At 50.0% G+C, this 16,928-nt stretch overlaps 2 protein-coding genes across 3 annotated transcripts in view; one reads left to right on the top strand and one right to left on the bottom strand.

Annotated features, from left to right (window-relative positions):
- Window positions 1-1,210, bottom strand: part of CALR3 (calreticulin 3) — a 16,214-nt gene extending 15,004 nt beyond the window's left edge. Inside the window, exons 1-2 of the mRNA XM_006768445.2 lie at window positions 1,063-1,210; window positions 808-909 (exon numbers count right to left, since the gene is read on the bottom strand). Of these exons, the coding sequence (XP_006768508.1) occupies window positions 808-909; window positions 1,063-1,153 (193 nt within the window). The 5' untranslated portion in view covers window positions 1,154-1,210. The remainder of the gene's footprint in view (window positions 1-807; window positions 910-1,062) is intronic.
- A 200-nt stretch (window positions 1,211-1,410) lies between these two features.
- Window positions 1,411-16,928, top strand: part of LOC102751728 (chromosome unknown open reading frame, human C19orf44) — a 21,616-nt gene continuing 6,098 nt past the window's right edge. For both annotated transcript variants that reach the window (XM_006768441.2, XM_015567010.1), the window contains exons 1-6: window positions 1,411-1,475; window positions 6,039-6,804; window positions 9,103-9,415; window positions 13,032-13,105; window positions 14,122-14,539; window positions 15,629-15,724. In XM_006768441.2, the coding sequence (XP_006768504.1) occupies window positions 6,040-6,804; window positions 9,103-9,415; window positions 13,032-13,105; window positions 14,122-14,539; window positions 15,629-15,724 (1,666 nt within the window). In that variant the 5' untranslated portion in view covers window positions 1,411-1,475; window position 6,039. The remainder of the gene's footprint in view (window positions 1,476-6,038; window positions 6,805-9,102; window positions 9,416-13,031; window positions 13,106-14,121; window positions 14,540-15,628; window positions 15,725-16,928) is intronic.

Here is a 16,928-nt window from a genome sequence, read left to right as displayed (position 1 = left end):
GGTTTTTTACAGAGAGGAAGGGAGAGGGACAAAGTCAGAAACATCGATGAGAGAGGAACACCCCCCCCACTGGGGATGTGCCCGCAACCCAGGTACAAACCCTTGACCGGAATCAAACCTGGGACCCTTGAGTCCGCAGGCCAACGCTCTATCCACTGAGCCAAACCAGTTAGGACATCATCGATGTTTCTAACCCTCTATTCCTCTCCCTTCCAATCTGTAAAAAATCAATAAAATATATATATTTTTTAAAAAGTGTTAGAACCATTCTCAGTGTGCTGGCTTAGGAAAAACAAACAGGTGTTCGATGAGCTGCATCTTGTCCACCATTGGTCATCGGGAATGAGCAGCAGCCAGAACAGAGGTTGTTCCAGAACCGGGAGCCTGCGGAAGTGGAGGGTGGGGTATTGGGGGGCATCTGGGGGGCAGGGCTGGGAGTCCCTCGCTTGACCTGTGTGCACACGGATAAGCACTCACCCTGTTGTGCCCTGAAGAGCTGTGCACCTGACAGCATTTAACTTTTACCTCCTTTTCTTTCCTTCTTAAAGTGAAGGAAAAAGTATCCTTTTGTGGTTTTTTTACCTCTGCAGGGCAAGCCCACCCCCGCCGCGAATGCGTACAAGGCGGGTTTTGCTGGGCAAGTGAAAAAAAAACAAAAAAACAAAAAGTAACGCCGGACCCCAACGAAGCCTCGGTTTCCTCACCTGTGAATGGGGGTGGGGGTGTTGGGTGAGCCGCACCTGCCTTGAAGGGCTGCTATGCGGGATTTCACATTTAGCTTGATTTTCTCTGCAACCCTAAACTAACCTTTGTCTTTCTCTTTATGGCCATAAAACTTCCCTGACGAGAGTCTAAAATGCCCGAATTGGGAGTCATTGGTGGACTGCACCCATCGGTTCCTCCAGCGCTCTGTGGGGGGAAACACATCGGTCAGGGCTGGGTGCGGGGGGCCCTCGGGGCGTCGCCACAGCCACCCCGGAGCCAAACGCGACTCGGGCCCTCCGTCGGGCGGCAAGGAATCGGGGAGCTTACGCCCCCGCCACCATGGCGTCGCCTTTTCACCTCCGTCTAGAAACTCTTCCTGGAAGTAGACGGTGGCCAGCACCACCCGCAACACACAGACGGCGCAGAACAGGACCCAAGGCGCGGCCATAGAGGGTGCGCGGAGCCTCTTGTAACCGCCCCTGTGCTCCCAGCAGTCTCCGCGGCGAGCCGGGCCCTTCCCGGAACTACAACTCCCGTCACGCCTCGCGATTGTGATCTGAGGCATCACTGGTCCCAGCGCGCTATTGTGCCCCTCCCAAGACGTTCCGCTATTGTGACATGGGACCCTATTGGTCCTCGGGGGCGTAGGGCGCGCTGGGAGATGTAGTCTCTTTCGTCCCGGTGCGGTTGCCGGGGGCAACGGTCCTCTCAAGTTTGAGTGCCAGGCGGAGAGCGGCGTTGGACTCCGTGGATGAACATCGAGAGCGGAGGTTGGCTGGGCAGGCTGGGCGGCAGGGGCTCTGAAGAGAGAAACGAGGGGGCCGGGGCGGGAGGGTGGCGGTAGGGCAGCCCCCCAGCTGCGCCTCCTACCCTACCTTCCCTGTTTGGATCCGTTCGGGAGTGTGATCCGGTGTGGGTCGGTCCAGGCCTGGGGAGAGACTCCAATGCTTCGATTTTTTATTTTTAACAATTTTATTGAGGATTCATTTATATACCATACAATGCATGCCTTTTAAGTGTACAAGTCCATTATTTTTTAATAAACTTGCCAAGTGGTGCAGCCATCACCATGGTCCAGCTGTAGAACTTCGCATCGCTCCAAGGCAGTGGTTCTCAACCTTCTGGCCCTTTAAATGCAGTTCCTCCTGTTGTGACCCAATCATAAAATTATTTTCGTTGCCACTTCATAACTGTAATGTTGCGACTGTTATGAATCGTAATGTAAATATCTGATATGCAGGATGGTCTTAGGCAACCCCTGTGAAAGGGTCGTTTGACCGCCAAAGGGGTTGCAACCCACAGGTTGAGAACCGCTGCCCCAAGGAGATCGATGCCCCCATTCCCTTTGCAGTCCATCCCGGCCCCCACTCCTAGCCCAGCAGCTACTGATGTGCTTTCTGAGTCTATAGATTTGTCTTTTCTGGTGTTTTGCATCTAGCTACATTCGCTCACTGTATGTGTTTGAGATGTATGCCTATTATGTGTATTGATATTTGTTCTTTCTTATTGCTGAATAGTATTTCACTGCCTGAATGGACCTCAGTTCTCATCCATTCTCTAATTAATGGACATTTGGGTTGTTTTCTCTTTTTGTCTATTATGAATGATAACTGGTATGAATATTTACATATATTTTATTTATCTTGGGCCACATGGAGTGAAATTGCTGGATCACTTGATAACTATGGTTAACCTTTTGGGGAATTACCAGATATATTCTAAATTGGTGACTGCACCATTTTACAATATCCTCTCCCCAACAGTGTATGAGGGTTGCAATTTCTTTGCTTCTTCACCAATGCTTGTTAATATGTGTCTGTCTATCTATCTATCTATCTATCTATCTATCTATCTAGTTATAGCCATCCTAGTGGGTGTGAAATGGGATCTTATAGTGTTTTTTTAAATTTTTTTGTTAATCCTCACCAGAGGATATTTTTTCATTGATTTTAGAAAGAGTGGAAGGGAGGAGGAGAGACAGAGAAAGAGAAACACCGATGAGCACTTGGATTGGTTCTCTCCTGCACGCTCCCTTGGGGCCGGAGATTGAGCTTGCAACTGAGGTAAACGCCCTTGACCAAAATTGAACCCAGAACCCTTCAGTCCGAGGGCCAGCACTCTATCCACTGACCCAAACCAGCTAGGGCAATCTTATGGTTTTGATGTACATTTCCCTAGTGGCTAGTGATGTTGAACATCTTTTCAAGGGTTTGTTGACGATTTGAGTATCCTCTTTGGAGAAATGTCTGTTCATGACCTTTACCTATTGATTTATTTTTAATTGTATTTTAAATATGTCTATTTTAGGTGTGGTAATGTACATAACATGAAATTTGCCGTTTTAACCATTTTTCCATTGGTTATTTGTAAACCTAGGGAAGATTTCAGAACAACTAGATGCCAGAAATCCTGGCCTGGTGGTGGGGCCTCCCCTCCAACTCACAGAACGGGCTGAGCTGAGTCACCTCCTGAGCCTCACCTACACAATGTTCATACAGATAGTTGTTGACGTCATTTCAGCGCAGTGTGGAGACAGCCCACGGTTCCGCACACATCTCCCTCGTTCCTTTGTCTCCCACCTTTTGAAATCCTTTTAATGGCTGTATAGCGTTCTATCATCTGAATGCCATCTCCTAGACTTTCCCAGGTCTCTGTGGGTGGGTTTGGACTTTTATGACTACAAACAGTGCCACCGTGTCATTCTCTAAAATTCTCTGTGCACATTGAGAATGTTCATTGTAAGTGCATTCCCAGACATGGAATTCTCAGGCCGTGAGATCTGTATAATTCACATTTTCTTTTTTATTCTTTTTAAAATATATTTTATTGATTTTTTTAAAGAGAGGAAGGGAGAGGGATAAGAGAGTTAGAAACATTGATCAGCTGCCTTCTGCACACCTCCTACTGGGGATGTGCCCGCAACCAAGGTACATGCCCTTGACCAGAATCGAACCTGGGACCTTCCAGTCCACAGGCTGATGCTCTATCCACTGAGCCAAACCAGTCAGGGCTGTAATTTACATTTTCATCGCTGTTGCCGAGTTTCTCACTAAAGGGTGCAGCAAATACACACCCACCACACCGTATTTCTCCATCAATTTACGTCTTTAAAATCTTTGGAAACCTCTGTAAATCTTTCAGTCGGTCGCTCCTGTTCTTCAGGGGCTCACAGGAACTTCAGAATATGATGAAAGCTCTGGTCCTTCTCCCCAGAAAAATGTACACCAGCTTGTGTACATAATATATGGCTGACATTTGTTGAGGGGAGGGTGCTGTGTCTGTCCATAGCTTTCCCCTCCTTCCAGGTCAGCGGTTCACATACTTTTAGTGAAATAAGATTTTTCTGGGGAGCTCAAATACACAGACTGTGTGTGTGATTTTTGAAATCCTCACCAAAAGATATGGTTTTATTTTATTTTTTATTTTTTTAAAATATATTTTATTGATTTTTTACAGAGAGGAAGGGAGAGAGATAGAGAGTTAGAAACATCGATGAGAGAGAAACATCGACCAGCTGCCTCCTGCACACTCCCCACTGGGGATGTGCCCGCAACCCATGTACATGCCCTTGACCGGAATCGAACCTGGGACCTTTCAGTCCGCAAGCCGACGCTCTATCCACTGAGCCAAACCGGTTTCGGCGATATGGTTTTATTGACGTGAGATTGAGAGAGAGAGATATTGAGAGAGAGAAACATCCATCAGTTGCCTCTGGTACGTGCCCTGACTGGGAATCGAACCTGCAACTTAGGTATGTGCCCAGGCCGGTCCCAAACTAAAACGTTTTTGGTGTATGGGACTATGCTCCCACCAGCAAAGTCACCCAGCCAGGGCCAGATTGTGTGTGTGTGTGTGTGTGTGTGTGCATGCGTGTGTGCATGTGTGCATGTGTGCGCGTGTGTGCGTGTGTGTGCGTGTGTGTTTTAATATATATATTTTTTATTGATTTCAGAGAGGAAGGGAGAAGGAGAGAGGGACGAAAACATCAGTGTTAAATAAATAGAAGCAAAAAAAAAAAAAAGAAAAAACACATTAATGTTGAGAGAGAATCATTGATTGGTTGCCTCCATTGATCGAACCGTGACCTCCTGGTTCATAGATCCTTGCTCAACCACTGAGCAACACCAGCTGGGCCAGATTAAGTCTTTTTTAAAAAAATATATATATTTTATTGATTTTTTACAGAGAAGAAGGGAGAGGGATAGAAAGTCAGAAACATCGATGAGAGAGATCGATCAGCTGCCTCCTGTACGCCCCCCCAGTGGGGACGTGCCCGCAACCAAGGTACATGCCCTTGACCGGAATCGAACCCGGGACCCTTGAGTCCGCAGGCTGACGCTCTATCCACTGAGCCAAACCGGTTTGGCCAGATTATGTCTTAACAGCTCTTTTTTAGAGCGTTGAGGATGGATAAAAGAGAAGCCCTGCCCGACTGGCGTGGCTCAGTATTGAGCATCGACCTATAAACACAGTTCGATTCCCGGTCAGGGCACATGCCCGGGTTACAGGCTTGATCCCCACTAGGGGGGCGTGCAGGAGGCAGCCGATCAGTGATCCTCTCAACATTGATGTTTCTATTTCTCTCTCCCTTTCCCTTCTTCTCTGAAATCAATAAAAATATATTTAAAAAACAAAACAAAACAGAGGACCCCTGACTTGGGTTTAGCGGGGGAGTGGGAGTCACTCAGCGTAGAGGGGGAATAACTGGGAGGCAGTGAAGCTTTGAATTTGGCTCATGTGCTCACCCACCAGGTGACCTTGGCCAGTGACCTAACCTGTGGGGGCTTTGTTTTCTACACTTCCTGTACGAAAGGGGGTGACAGTAATTGACTCACAGGGTTGCTTGAGGATTAAATGAGATAATGTAGCTCTGAGCAGAGTGCTGGGTACACTGCTGCAACCTGAGAAGTGCTAGCTCTTGTGTTTCATAAGTAACATCTCATTTAAGACCTGGCATGAAAGTGGTAGGTAGCCCTGGCTGGTTTGGCTCAGTGGACAGAGCGTCAGCCTGCAGACTGAAGGGTCCCAGGTTCGATTCCAGTCAAGGGCACAGGCCTGGATTGCTGGCTCGATCCCCAGTGAGGGGCGTGCAGGAGGCAGCCAGTAAATGATTCTCTCTCATCATTGATGTTTCTATCTTTCTCTCCCTCTTCTTTCCTCTCTGAAATCAATAAAAATATATTAAAAAACAACAACACGATAGGTAATTGCTTAAATGGTACCAAGTGTCTGATCATTGTCCCTGTCATCAGGCTTGCAGGGAAGGCTCTGTCTGACCAGACTACACAGGGGTGGTTTGAATGCCTGATACGTTTTCTTTCTTTCCTTCTCAGAATGGCTTCAACAAGAAAAAACAGCCACCCCATGCAGGATATCTTTGGTGATTTCAATGATATTTCCTTAGAAAATTCAAAGATGGAAAAAATAAAGAACTTGAAAATCAGTAGGAATCTTACCAAAATAGCTCCCGGTCATAGCAGATTTCTAAAAAGAAGCCAAACGATGGGTGGACAGCACTTCTTCCCGAAAGAGGACGCTGGCCTGGGGGGTGGGCCCTGGCTGTCCGCGGGGAGACCCCCGACCACTGCCTCACAGCTCAGGACCAGCGCCGCGCTGCGCAAGCTGGCCCAGATCGAGTCCAAGATCATGAACCGGAAGGTGCAGGTGGACCTGTCTGACCTGGAATCCAACTCGGAGACCTCCAAGGACAGCCTTCCCTGGAGAGCAGACAAAGGGCCTCCTCGGAGCCCAGCTGAAGTTTCTCCACAGAACACAGACGGAACCTCCCGGGAGCAGGCCCCTGAGATTCCTCCCGCGGAGAGCCACGCGCCTGGGCGGAAGGGCAGCAGGTTTCTGAAGAAGAGGGAGCCTCCCGTTGAAGAGCTTTCTCCTGCAGCCCGTTTTGGGAAAGAGGGGAACATGTCAGCACCCAGGGAGAAAGCAGCCGTTAGAAAACTGGGCTTGCCAGACAGTAACGAAGAGGAAATGAAAGAGCTGCTGGGAAGCTGGATGGAATCGCTCAGAGGAAAAGAACCAGGCGCGAATCAGGGCTTCACCAGCGCCAGAGTCGTTGGGAAAAAACAGATAGAACTGTTCTCGGTAAGGTCTGCAGGCATCTGCTTCAACACAGTCTTTGCATTTGTACCTTTTTTTTAATATATTTTATTGATTTTTTTACAGAGAGAAGAAGGGAGAGGGATAGAGAGTTAGAAACATCGATGAGAGAGAAACATCGATCAGCTGCCTCTTGCACGCCCACCGCTGGGGATGTGCCTACAACCAAGGTACATGCCCTGGACCGGAATCGAACCTGGGACCCTTCAGTCCGCAGGCCGACGCTCTATCCACTGAGCCAAACCGGTTTGGCACATTTGTACCTTTAAGGCATAGCACAGAGACTTCTGATAGCAGGTGTCACCCAGAAGCCACGTGAGAACAGGGTTTGAGGAGGAAAGACCGTCACAGCTGCCTGTTGTGGGCCTGCCCTGCAGGGGCTGGAATTTGGGACACGTTAGGCAGTTTTGCAATAACTCGTAACTGTGTACACCGCAGGGCAGCACTTTGTCTGACCGACTGAACACCAGCAGCAGAATGCCATAGGCCAGTGGTCGGCAAGCTGCGGCTCGCGAGCCACATGTGGCTCCTTGGCCCCTTGAGTGTGGCTCTTCCTAAGCCTCAGGAGTACCCTAATTAAGTTAATAACAATGTACCTCCTTATACAGTTTAAGTTTAAAAAATGTGGCTCTCAAAAGAAATTTCAATCGCTGTACTGTTGATATTTGGCTCTGTTGACTAATGAGTTTGCCGGCCACTGCCCTAGGCCATCCTTGCTACTTGTCATTGTAGCACACAGGAATCATTAACGTGGGAAGGCTGTATTTCCATTGTTTTAATTGAGATGAAAGTCTCACAAAATTAACCATTTTCAAATGAGCAGTTCACTGGCGTTTAGTACTTTCACAATGTTTTGCAACCACCGCCTCTGTCTAGTTCCAGAACATTCTTATCATCCCCGAAGGGGACCCTGTACCCATTAAATAATCTCTCCCCATTTCTCCCTCCCCTGGCCCCTGACACCGATCTGCTTTCCGTCCCCACGGGTTTGTCTGTCCCGGACATTCCATATGAATGGAATCACACAACAAAGGGCCTTTGGCGTCTGGCTTCTCTCACGCAGCGTGGTGTTTCCAGGTGCATCACATTGCAGTGTGCGTCAGTGCTTCACTCCTTTTGTTTTGTTTTTTGTGTGTTAACTTCACCTGAGGATATTTTTCCCATTGTGTTTTACAGAGAGTGGGAGGGAGAGGGAGAGACAGAGAGAAACATCGATGTGAGAGAGACACATCGATTGGTTGCCTCCTGCATGTGGCCTGACCCGGGTGGGGGGCTGAATCTGTAACCCAGGTACATGCCCTTGACCATAATCGAACCCAAGACCCTTCAGTCAATGGGCCGATGTTGTTGCCACTGAGCCAAACCGGCTAGGGCTCACTTCTTTTTATAGCCGAGTAATATTTTATTGTATGGATGGACCACATCTTATTTATTCATTAATCCATTGTGAGCATTTGAGTTGTCTACCTTTTGGGCATCCTGCTGCTATGAGCTTTTGTGTACAAGTATCTGAGTCTCTGTTTTCAGTTCTTTTGGGTAAATAGCTCGGAGTGGAATTAGTGGGTCCTACAGTAATTTTATGAGCAACTTATTGATGACCAGTCCCACCAGCAGTGTATGAGGGTTCCAGTTTCTCTACATCCTTGCCAATACTTATTTCCTGTTTTGTGATTATAGCTACCCTAGCCCAGTGGTCGGCAAACCGTGGCTCACGAGCCACATGCGGCTCTTTGTCCCCTTGAGTGTGGCTCTTTCACAAAATACCGACTTCTGTGCATGGGCCACGAAGTTTCAATTGCACTGTACCTGCGCGCCTGCACGTGGTATTTTTTGGAAGAGCCACACTCGAGGGACCAAAGAGCCTCTTGTGGCTCACGAGCCGCGTTTTGCCGACCACGGCCGTAGTGAATACTAAGTATTGGGAAGGCTTTGTGTTATTGGGAAACCCTCTGCATATTCATTTTGGTTCTGTTGAAGGTCACAGCTATCATAGATTATGTACTAAGGGGCCTTCATTTAGAAATGTGTAATTAACAGTATGTATTTGAAGGCGAAGTGATATTTCTGATTATTTGTGGAGTATTTTTAATTCTAACATTATCTTGTCTAAATGTTGTACCTTGACTTCCAGAAATGAGGGGAAATAGAGAGAGGGCCTCTGAGGGATGAATATCTGGTCTAGGAAGCCTTGGCCCATGTACCCTACTAGCCACATTGTCAAATGATAAGGACTGACTTACCACGCGTTTGGTAATTTTGTTTCTCTTATTTCTGCCAAAATAGGACCAGATCCCAACTCAACCAAAACTCCTGTCACTATCCAGCGAGGACCTTTCCAGCGCAGAGCCACTTGGGACATCACATCTGCCAGCTTTCCGATTAGCAGACGGGACTCTTCGCTGTGTGCGCTCAGGAGCTCACTCCCCACAGGCTCATGTTCCCGGGGACACAGCATCCGGCACATCCGGCACGGTGTCAGAGCTGGTGCCCTCCCGGGAGGCACGTGGCAGGCTCTCACTCTCTCCCGTGAGGGGTGGGGCCGGGCCTGGGGAGGCGTCGCTCTCGGAAGCCTCTGACGACAGCGACAGCCTGAATGGTAACCCGCAGCCCTGCACACAGGGTCACCCTGGGCCGACGGGGCGAGGCCCCCTTGGGGCCCCCAGCATGGTGGTCACAGGCTGTGTCACCGGGTGCATGGTCGGCCTTGTCACACCCTGCACCCCCTGACCTTTCCTGAGGGGCCAAGTCAGATTTTTTTCTGTCTTTTTATATTTTATTGATTTTTTCACAGAGAGGAAGGGAGAGGGATGGAGAGTTAGAAACATCGATGAGAGAGAAACATGGATCAGCTGCCTCCTGCACACTCCCCACTGGGGATGTGCCCGCAACCAAGGTGCATGCCCTTGACAGGAATCGAACCCGGGACCCCTGAGCCCGCAGGCCGACGCTCTAACCACTGAGCCAAACCGGTCAGGGCTCTTTTTATTTTTTAAGTCTGTTTTTAGAGAGAGGGGAAAGGAGAGGGAGAAACATCCATGTGAGAGAGAAACATCAGTCGGCTGCCTCCCGTTCGCACCCCGACTGGGATGTGGGAATGTGCCCTGACCAGGAATAGTATGACCTTTTGGTGCATGGTACCACACTCAGCCAATTGACCCACACCAGCCAGGGTAGTTCTGTCTTTAATCTCTTCATCCAGAAACCAGGCCAATTACAGAGCATAGCCCAAATCCTCCTAGAAATCCTTCTAGAGCAGCGGTTCTCAACCTGTGGGTCCCAACCCCTTTGGCGGTGGAACGACCCTTTCACAGGGGTTGCCTAAGACCATCCTGCATATCAGATATTTACATTACGATTCATAACAGTCGCAACATTACAGTTATGAAATGGCAACGAAAATAATTTTAGGGTTGGGTCACAACATGAGGAACTGTATTTAAAGGGCCAGAAGGTTGAGAACCACTGCTTTAGAGCCATGTGCAAAAGAGAGGCAACTCAATGCTCCGTTTTGTGAAAGAAATTTACCTCCTTTCCTTTTTAAATTTAGAAAAGAAAAACATCTGTAGTCAAAGACTTTTCCACATTATTTAACACTTTTATTTCAAAAGTGTATGTCTTTAAGAAAGAGGAGAAAACAGAGAGCTGTGCTGCCAGTGTGGATTTCTCCTTCCGGGGGCCTGATCCTCGATATAAACTGAAGAGCTGTCTGTAGGGCCTGCTGTGCTCCTGCAGGACGACCAGCCAAGGCCAGCCTGCCCCACGGGTGCCAGGGGACTGACTAACTCGTGACTCAGTTGAAGGGGAGGAAAAATAGATTGTTTCCTTTGCCCCTTCTAGGTTCTCCACTGCGGCTCTGTCACAAAAGACAGGTGAGCCCTAGCCGGTGTGGCTCCGTGGGTAGAGCGCTGGCCCGCAGACCGAAGGGTCCGGGTTTGATTCTGCTCAAGGGCATGTGCCTTGGTTTGCAGGCTCGATGCCTGGCCCTGGTTGGGGCATGTGTGGGAGACGGTGGGTCTATGTGTCTCTCTCACATCGATGTTTCTCTCTCTCCATCTCTCCCTCTCCCTTCCACTCTCAATGGGAAAAATCAATGGGAAAATATCCTCAGGTGAAGATTAACGAAAGAAAACAAAACAAAAGACAGCTGAACAGGAGGAGGGCATGACATAGTAAATCAATATTTAGTGTAGGTTGTACATGACGTGGGAGCCCCCATAAGGAAATGAAGACTGAGGGACTGTTAGCCCAGCCTGTGTGGGCTGCGTCTGGAGGGGAGTGGGAAGGCCTGGAAAATGTAACAGGAGAAGAGGAAAGAGCGAAGGCCGTAAACTGAGCCACGCCTGCTCTGTGGGATTCCCCAGGGCCCTCTGTCTTGGCCACGGGGGTGCTCCCTTCCTCTGGGCAGAGGGACGGCCCCTCTCACGACCTGCTGCCCGGAGAAGGGCAGGGTCCTTGCAGCACCTGCCAACTCTCAGGTTCTTTCAGCTTAAAATGCTCAGTGTGCCAAGGTGCCACCCCAGGAGTGAGGGGAAGAAGAAACACTGCCAACTGGAGCCCACCCCTCCCGCCGCCCAGTTAGGGCCAGAGAACGCAGGGGACCGGTTTAGGCTGTGGATATGAGAACACCCCTTTGAGCCCCTTCAGGGGCTGCCAAATGCCACTTGGCACCTGGCCTATTCTGGCAGGATCCTTGGGCCTGAGGGGCTGGTAAGTGGGTATCCCCACCATTGTGGCCCCACTGCTGGCCTGGAGGGGTCTGTCCTGGTGGCCAGACCCTGCCCACCCTCATCCAGCTGCAGCCTCCAGGGAGGGAGGCAGCTGGGAATGAGGGGTGAGTCCGAGTCCGAGTTTGGGGTCTGACATACCTGGGGGGCATCCTAACCCCACTGGCTATTGGTGGTGCAGGTTGGCCTTTCAGTTTCCTCTTTTGTAAAGTGGGACAGAGCCTAATCCATGGGACAGTGCATGTGAAGTGCCTGGGCTGGCCCTGCTTCACACGTGTGTTTACAGATTGGCTGATGTGACGGTGATGTTACTTCTCAGCCAGTGCCATCACTGCTCCACGTGCTCAAGGCCATGATCTCCCTGGGCCAGCTGGGAGGGCCCAACTCAAAGGTGTTGTCTGTGACCGCATGTTTGGACCTACCTGCCATGGGAATTGAGATGACAGTTAGTGTAAGAGGAGGAGGGGCGAGTCCTCAGGCTGGAATGTCAGGCGGGATTGGATCTGGTCTTTTGATGGGTAGGTGGGGAGGCCATTGGGCACAGCCCCTCAGCTGGCCTTTCCAGAGAGAATGGGAGCTTGCTCTCCTCTCGCCCACCGCTAGCTCTTGCCTCCTGCCCAGAGGGCCCTGCTCCCATCTGTTCCTGCTAATACCTTAGCACTCACATTGTCCGGCCTTGGCAATCGGCCAGCTGGAGTTCCAGAATGCTCATTCAGTGCCATGTCCTTAACTTCTTTAATGAGAACATAGGATGCATCAGGCCCGGCCTCATATCTGCCTGAGGGGCCGCTCCGCTAGGCCCTGCAGCCTTCTTCCTATCTCCCCCCGAGGCGGGGTGCCCACCCACCCCGCAGACTGGAAGCACACTGGTCACCACGCATCTGCATTGCATCATGATCATCTGCTCGTCCATCTAACCAGGACCCGGGAGGCCCAGGGTTTGTTTATAAATGTTTATCAGAACACGACGCAGCCACACGTATTTGTTTACACCTTGACTGTGGTGGCTTCCACACGCTAAGGACAGCTGAGTAGTTGGGACAGAAACTGTCTAGCTTTCAAAGACAAAAATATTTGTTTTCTAACCTTTTTAAAAAATATCTTTTTATTGATTTCAGAGAGGAAAGGAGAGGGAGAGAGAGATAGAAACATCAATAAGGAGAGAGAATCATTGATTGTCTGCCTCCTGCACGCCCCACACTGGGGATTGAGCCCACAACCCGGGCATGGGCCCTGACTGGGAATTGAACCGGTGACCTCTGGGTTCATGGATTGATGCTCAACCCCTGAGCCACACCAGCCAGGCTGCTATCTAACTCTTTAGAGAAAAAGTGTGCAGACGCCCTGGACTAGCTTACTGAGCACAGGGAAGGCATGTCTTCCCCTCTCCCTATCCCTAGCGCTTAGCCCGGTGCCTACAACACGATGGCAAAGATTTATGGAGCAAATCAATGAGTAAATATTATCATGTTACATTTTTAATTACAGATTTTAGAATAAATGTTTTATCCCTTGATGACCTGCCTCCACCTGTCAACACGCAATCGGACTTGGAACAGAAAGTAAGTACAACTGTCTAAGTTTTCATTGTAAGTCATGACTTAGGAAGGTTTGCAACTGTTACACTTCCTTTAGGCCAGCAGGTCTTTTTTTTTTTTTTTTAATTGTTTTATTGCTTAAAGTATTACAAAGGGTATTAATGTCTCCTTCTTTTTTTTCTACCCTTGACAATCCCCTGGCCTCCTCTACCCCCCAGTGTCTTATGTCCATTGGTTATGCTTATATTTTTAAATTGTTTTATTGCTTAAAGTATTACAAATGTCTCCTTTTTTCCCCACCCTTGACAATCCCCTGGCTTCCCCTACCCCTCAGTATCTTATGTCCATTGGTTATGCTTATGTGCATGCATACAAGTCCTTCGGTTGATCTCTTACCCTCCCGGCCTTCCCGCTGTAGTTTGATAGTCTGCAGTTCTTAATGGGGTGCTTGTGTCCCCAGGGGACACGTGGTGATGTCTAGAGACATGTTTTGGTTGTCATGACTGCGGGAGTGGGTGGCGGGGGATGCTGGGCTGGGTGCTGCTCAGTGCCCTGCACGGCAGGACGGCCCCCACTGCAAAGAACGTCTGGCTCTCAAATGTCGAGTGCCTCAGGGGAGACCCTGACTTAGGTGATAACAGGATGATGTTACTTAATACAGCGGACAGTTACAGCGGGCCCCATTGAGTCCACCCCATAGCGACACCTGCCTGACTTGTTCCGCTGCCCCGTTGTGATTCTTGCCATATTAGTGACCACCTCAATATCAAAGGCATCTAATAATACACAGTGGTGACACTTCAACAAATTTCACTCATGTGCTCCTCACTGAAACCATCGGTGTTACGTGCAGCCGCCCGTGCTGAAGCGTATCAGGAATCCCACTCAGTGACTCCCCTGTACACAGCTCATGCAGGACAACGTGGGCCCGCGCCTGGTGGGCCCCCAGGGGCACCGCGCCTCGTCGAAGGCAGTGGTATCTGGAGCATGTTCATCCCTCGAAGACACTTTCCAGTTATCTCTGCTGTCCTTCGTTTTAGGAAGGAGCTCTGAGGGAAAAGGCATCCAGCAAAAACCCCGGGACCAGGGACCCCCCGACCGAAAGCGAGGTCTCGGAGCACCTGAGCGAGCCCTCGGCCTCCTCTGCTGCGCCCGAGCATGCTGCTAGCCTGCGGCCGACGTCTGGGGAGCCTACGGCCAGCACGGTGAGCTGGGCTTATTCGGAAGATTTCGAGAAATCCCCAAGTCTGACAGTGTCAGAGCCAACGACCCGTTCTGAGGAGTCTCTGGACAGGACGTCAGCCACTTCGTCTGAACTCTCCGCAAGCCTGCAGACAGACCACCCCCAGCCAACAGGTGCCTCTCGGAAAAAGTGGGCCCAGGATGTGACAAGAGTCACAGTGAAGGAGCAGGCTGTGCAGACCCTTGACCCTGCCTTCACCTACCAGTGGGCAAAGGGTAAGTGTGAGGCCGGAGTGCCTGAGGAGGGAGGCGCAGGCCACGGTGGCAGTGACGGGCACTCAGGCTGTGCAGTGGGCACCCTGGAGGCGTGACAAGGAGCTCCAGTGTCTGGAGTCTGTCTATCGTGGGTAACTAGCTGGGGGTGCTCGGGGCCCTGCTTTCCTCTTACACAGATGAGGGGCAGCTGCTCTGGGTGTTTCCTTCTCTTCCGAGCACTCAAACATTATGACTTTCCAGAATCACTGACCGAGGTGGTAGTTCTCAACTGGAGTGATTCTGGCCACGGGGGACATGGGCAAGGTCTGGAGCCATTTGGGGCTGTGACGGCTGGGTGGAGGACAGGAATGCTGCTAACACCCCGCAGTGCCCAGGACACCCCCACCAAAGAGTGATGTGGCCCAAATGTCATTGGTGCCCAGGGTGAGCCTGGGGGAGCAGCATTGCGACAGAAACTGCCTTCTGGGACAGTGCGTCATCAAGCAGCTCCTGGGGCCAGTGCAGGTCTCCCAGGCTGCACTGGCTGGTGGTCTCAAGTTGGTGTGTTTGGGTGGATTCTCTCCTGTGGTGCAGGGAGCCCTTCTCATCAGCCCAGTATGACTTTCCAGACATTTCTGTTGTCCCCTGTGTCAGCCTTGGCCCTTCTGGAAAGAAAGTTCCCTTTCCTTTTTTTTTTTTTGGTTAATCCTCGCCCAAGGATATTTCCCCATTGATTTTAGAAGAGAGGGGGAGGGATGGAGGGAGGGAGCAAAAGAAAAGTAGATGGTTGCCTCCTGACCGGGGTCAGGGATCAAACCCACAACCCTGGTACGTGCCCTTGACCAGGAATTGAACCTCAGACCCTTCAGTATGTGCACCAACACTTTAACCAATGAGCAACACTGGCCATGGCAAAAGTTCCCTTTCCTTTAAGCATTGTCTTGCTCCCTTGTCTAGACAACATCCACAGCGTAGACCGAGCTGGTTCCTGGACTGAGCAAGGGGGTATAATTCTCCTGGACTGGTTCATTTAGATTGGGGGCCTTAGCCTTACCGCAGCCATTGCTCCAAATCCGACTGCTTACCCCTCCCCCTTTTTCCTCGGGACAGAGGCCGGTATGGCGACCATCGGGCCAGCCCTGGGAGGTGCCTATGTGGACCCTACACCCATCGCCAGTCATGTCGTCGGCGCAGATACAATAGAAGGTAACAGCCCAGCTCGGGGGGTCCTAGTGGTGAAGTGGATGCATTTCATCTGCAAATCACCCCCACCATTGGAAGTGCGGCGCCCCTTTAGTGCTGGGTGCGAGGAATCCGTTGGTGAGGATTGTCATAGCCATAGGCAGCTGCTACAGTTCCTAGAATCCCAGACAATAGACCAGTGGTTCTCAACCTTCCTAATGCCGCGACCCTTTAATACGCTTCCTCATGTTGTGATGACCCCCAATTTCATTGTTACAAATTGAACATAATTAAAGCATAGTGATTAATCACAAAAACAATATGTAATTATGTATGTGTTTTCCGATGGTCTTAGGTGACCCCTGTGAAAGGGTCATTCGACCCCCAAAGGGGTCGTGACCCACAGGTTGAGAACCGCTGCGATAGACTGAGTGATCAAGAACCCTCCATCTGTCTCTCCAAAGGATATGAATGTCAGACAGAAGAGGAAGGTTATAAGTAACACACCTCTAGGCCTCTCCATTCACCAGGCTATTTTTATTTTGTATGTTCCCCTTTGAGCCTTTTAATCCATTATTTGTTTTTCCTCTGAAGACACTCAGCCAGTCCTGTGACTGGCCTCCTTGCTGAGTCTGGGAGAGTCATGGAGCCTCGGGAGACCCAATCCAGCATGGGGTGGGAGGAAGGCACGCAACAGTCCTCCAAAAGCCTTTTTCTTAGGGAGCCCATGGGGCCACTGATAGCTCACGTGACACCAGCAAGGTTACACTAGTACTTGTTATTTCCCCCCCATTTTAGTTTTCTTAACATTTTAAAAATATGAAGATATTAAAATATAGTAATTATTACAAAAGAAATGTTTACATGTTTAAAAAGAGATTTTTAAAAACTCAATATTAACCTCAAAGATTTTTCCATCTATCCTATCTAATAATAGAGAAACATGGTAATTAACAGTAACTTCGCTACCCTTCCCATTGGCTAATCAGCGAGATATGCAAATTAACTGCCAACCAAGATGGCGGCCGGCAGCCAGGCAGCTGAAGTGAACAGGGGGTTTGCTTGCTCCAGTGAGGGAGGAAGCCAAGGTTCCCCAGCTGCAACAGCCCAGCTCTGAGCTCCGAAAGCAAAAAGTTCCAATTATAGAAGCTAAACAAACCCCAGATGCCTGCTTTCAGCAGGCTGTGGCCTCAGAGCTGGAGCAGCAACAAAGTTTCAATTACAGAAG

The sequence above is a fragment of the Myotis davidii genome, unplaced genomic scaffold (assembly GCF_000327345.1).
Source record: "Myotis davidii unplaced genomic scaffold, ASM32734v1 scaffold1203, whole genome shotgun sequence".
Lineage (NCBI taxonomy): Eukaryota > Metazoa > Chordata > Mammalia > Chiroptera > Vespertilionidae > Myotis > Myotis davidii.
This window is presented reverse-complemented; position numbering and strand designations above follow the sequence as displayed.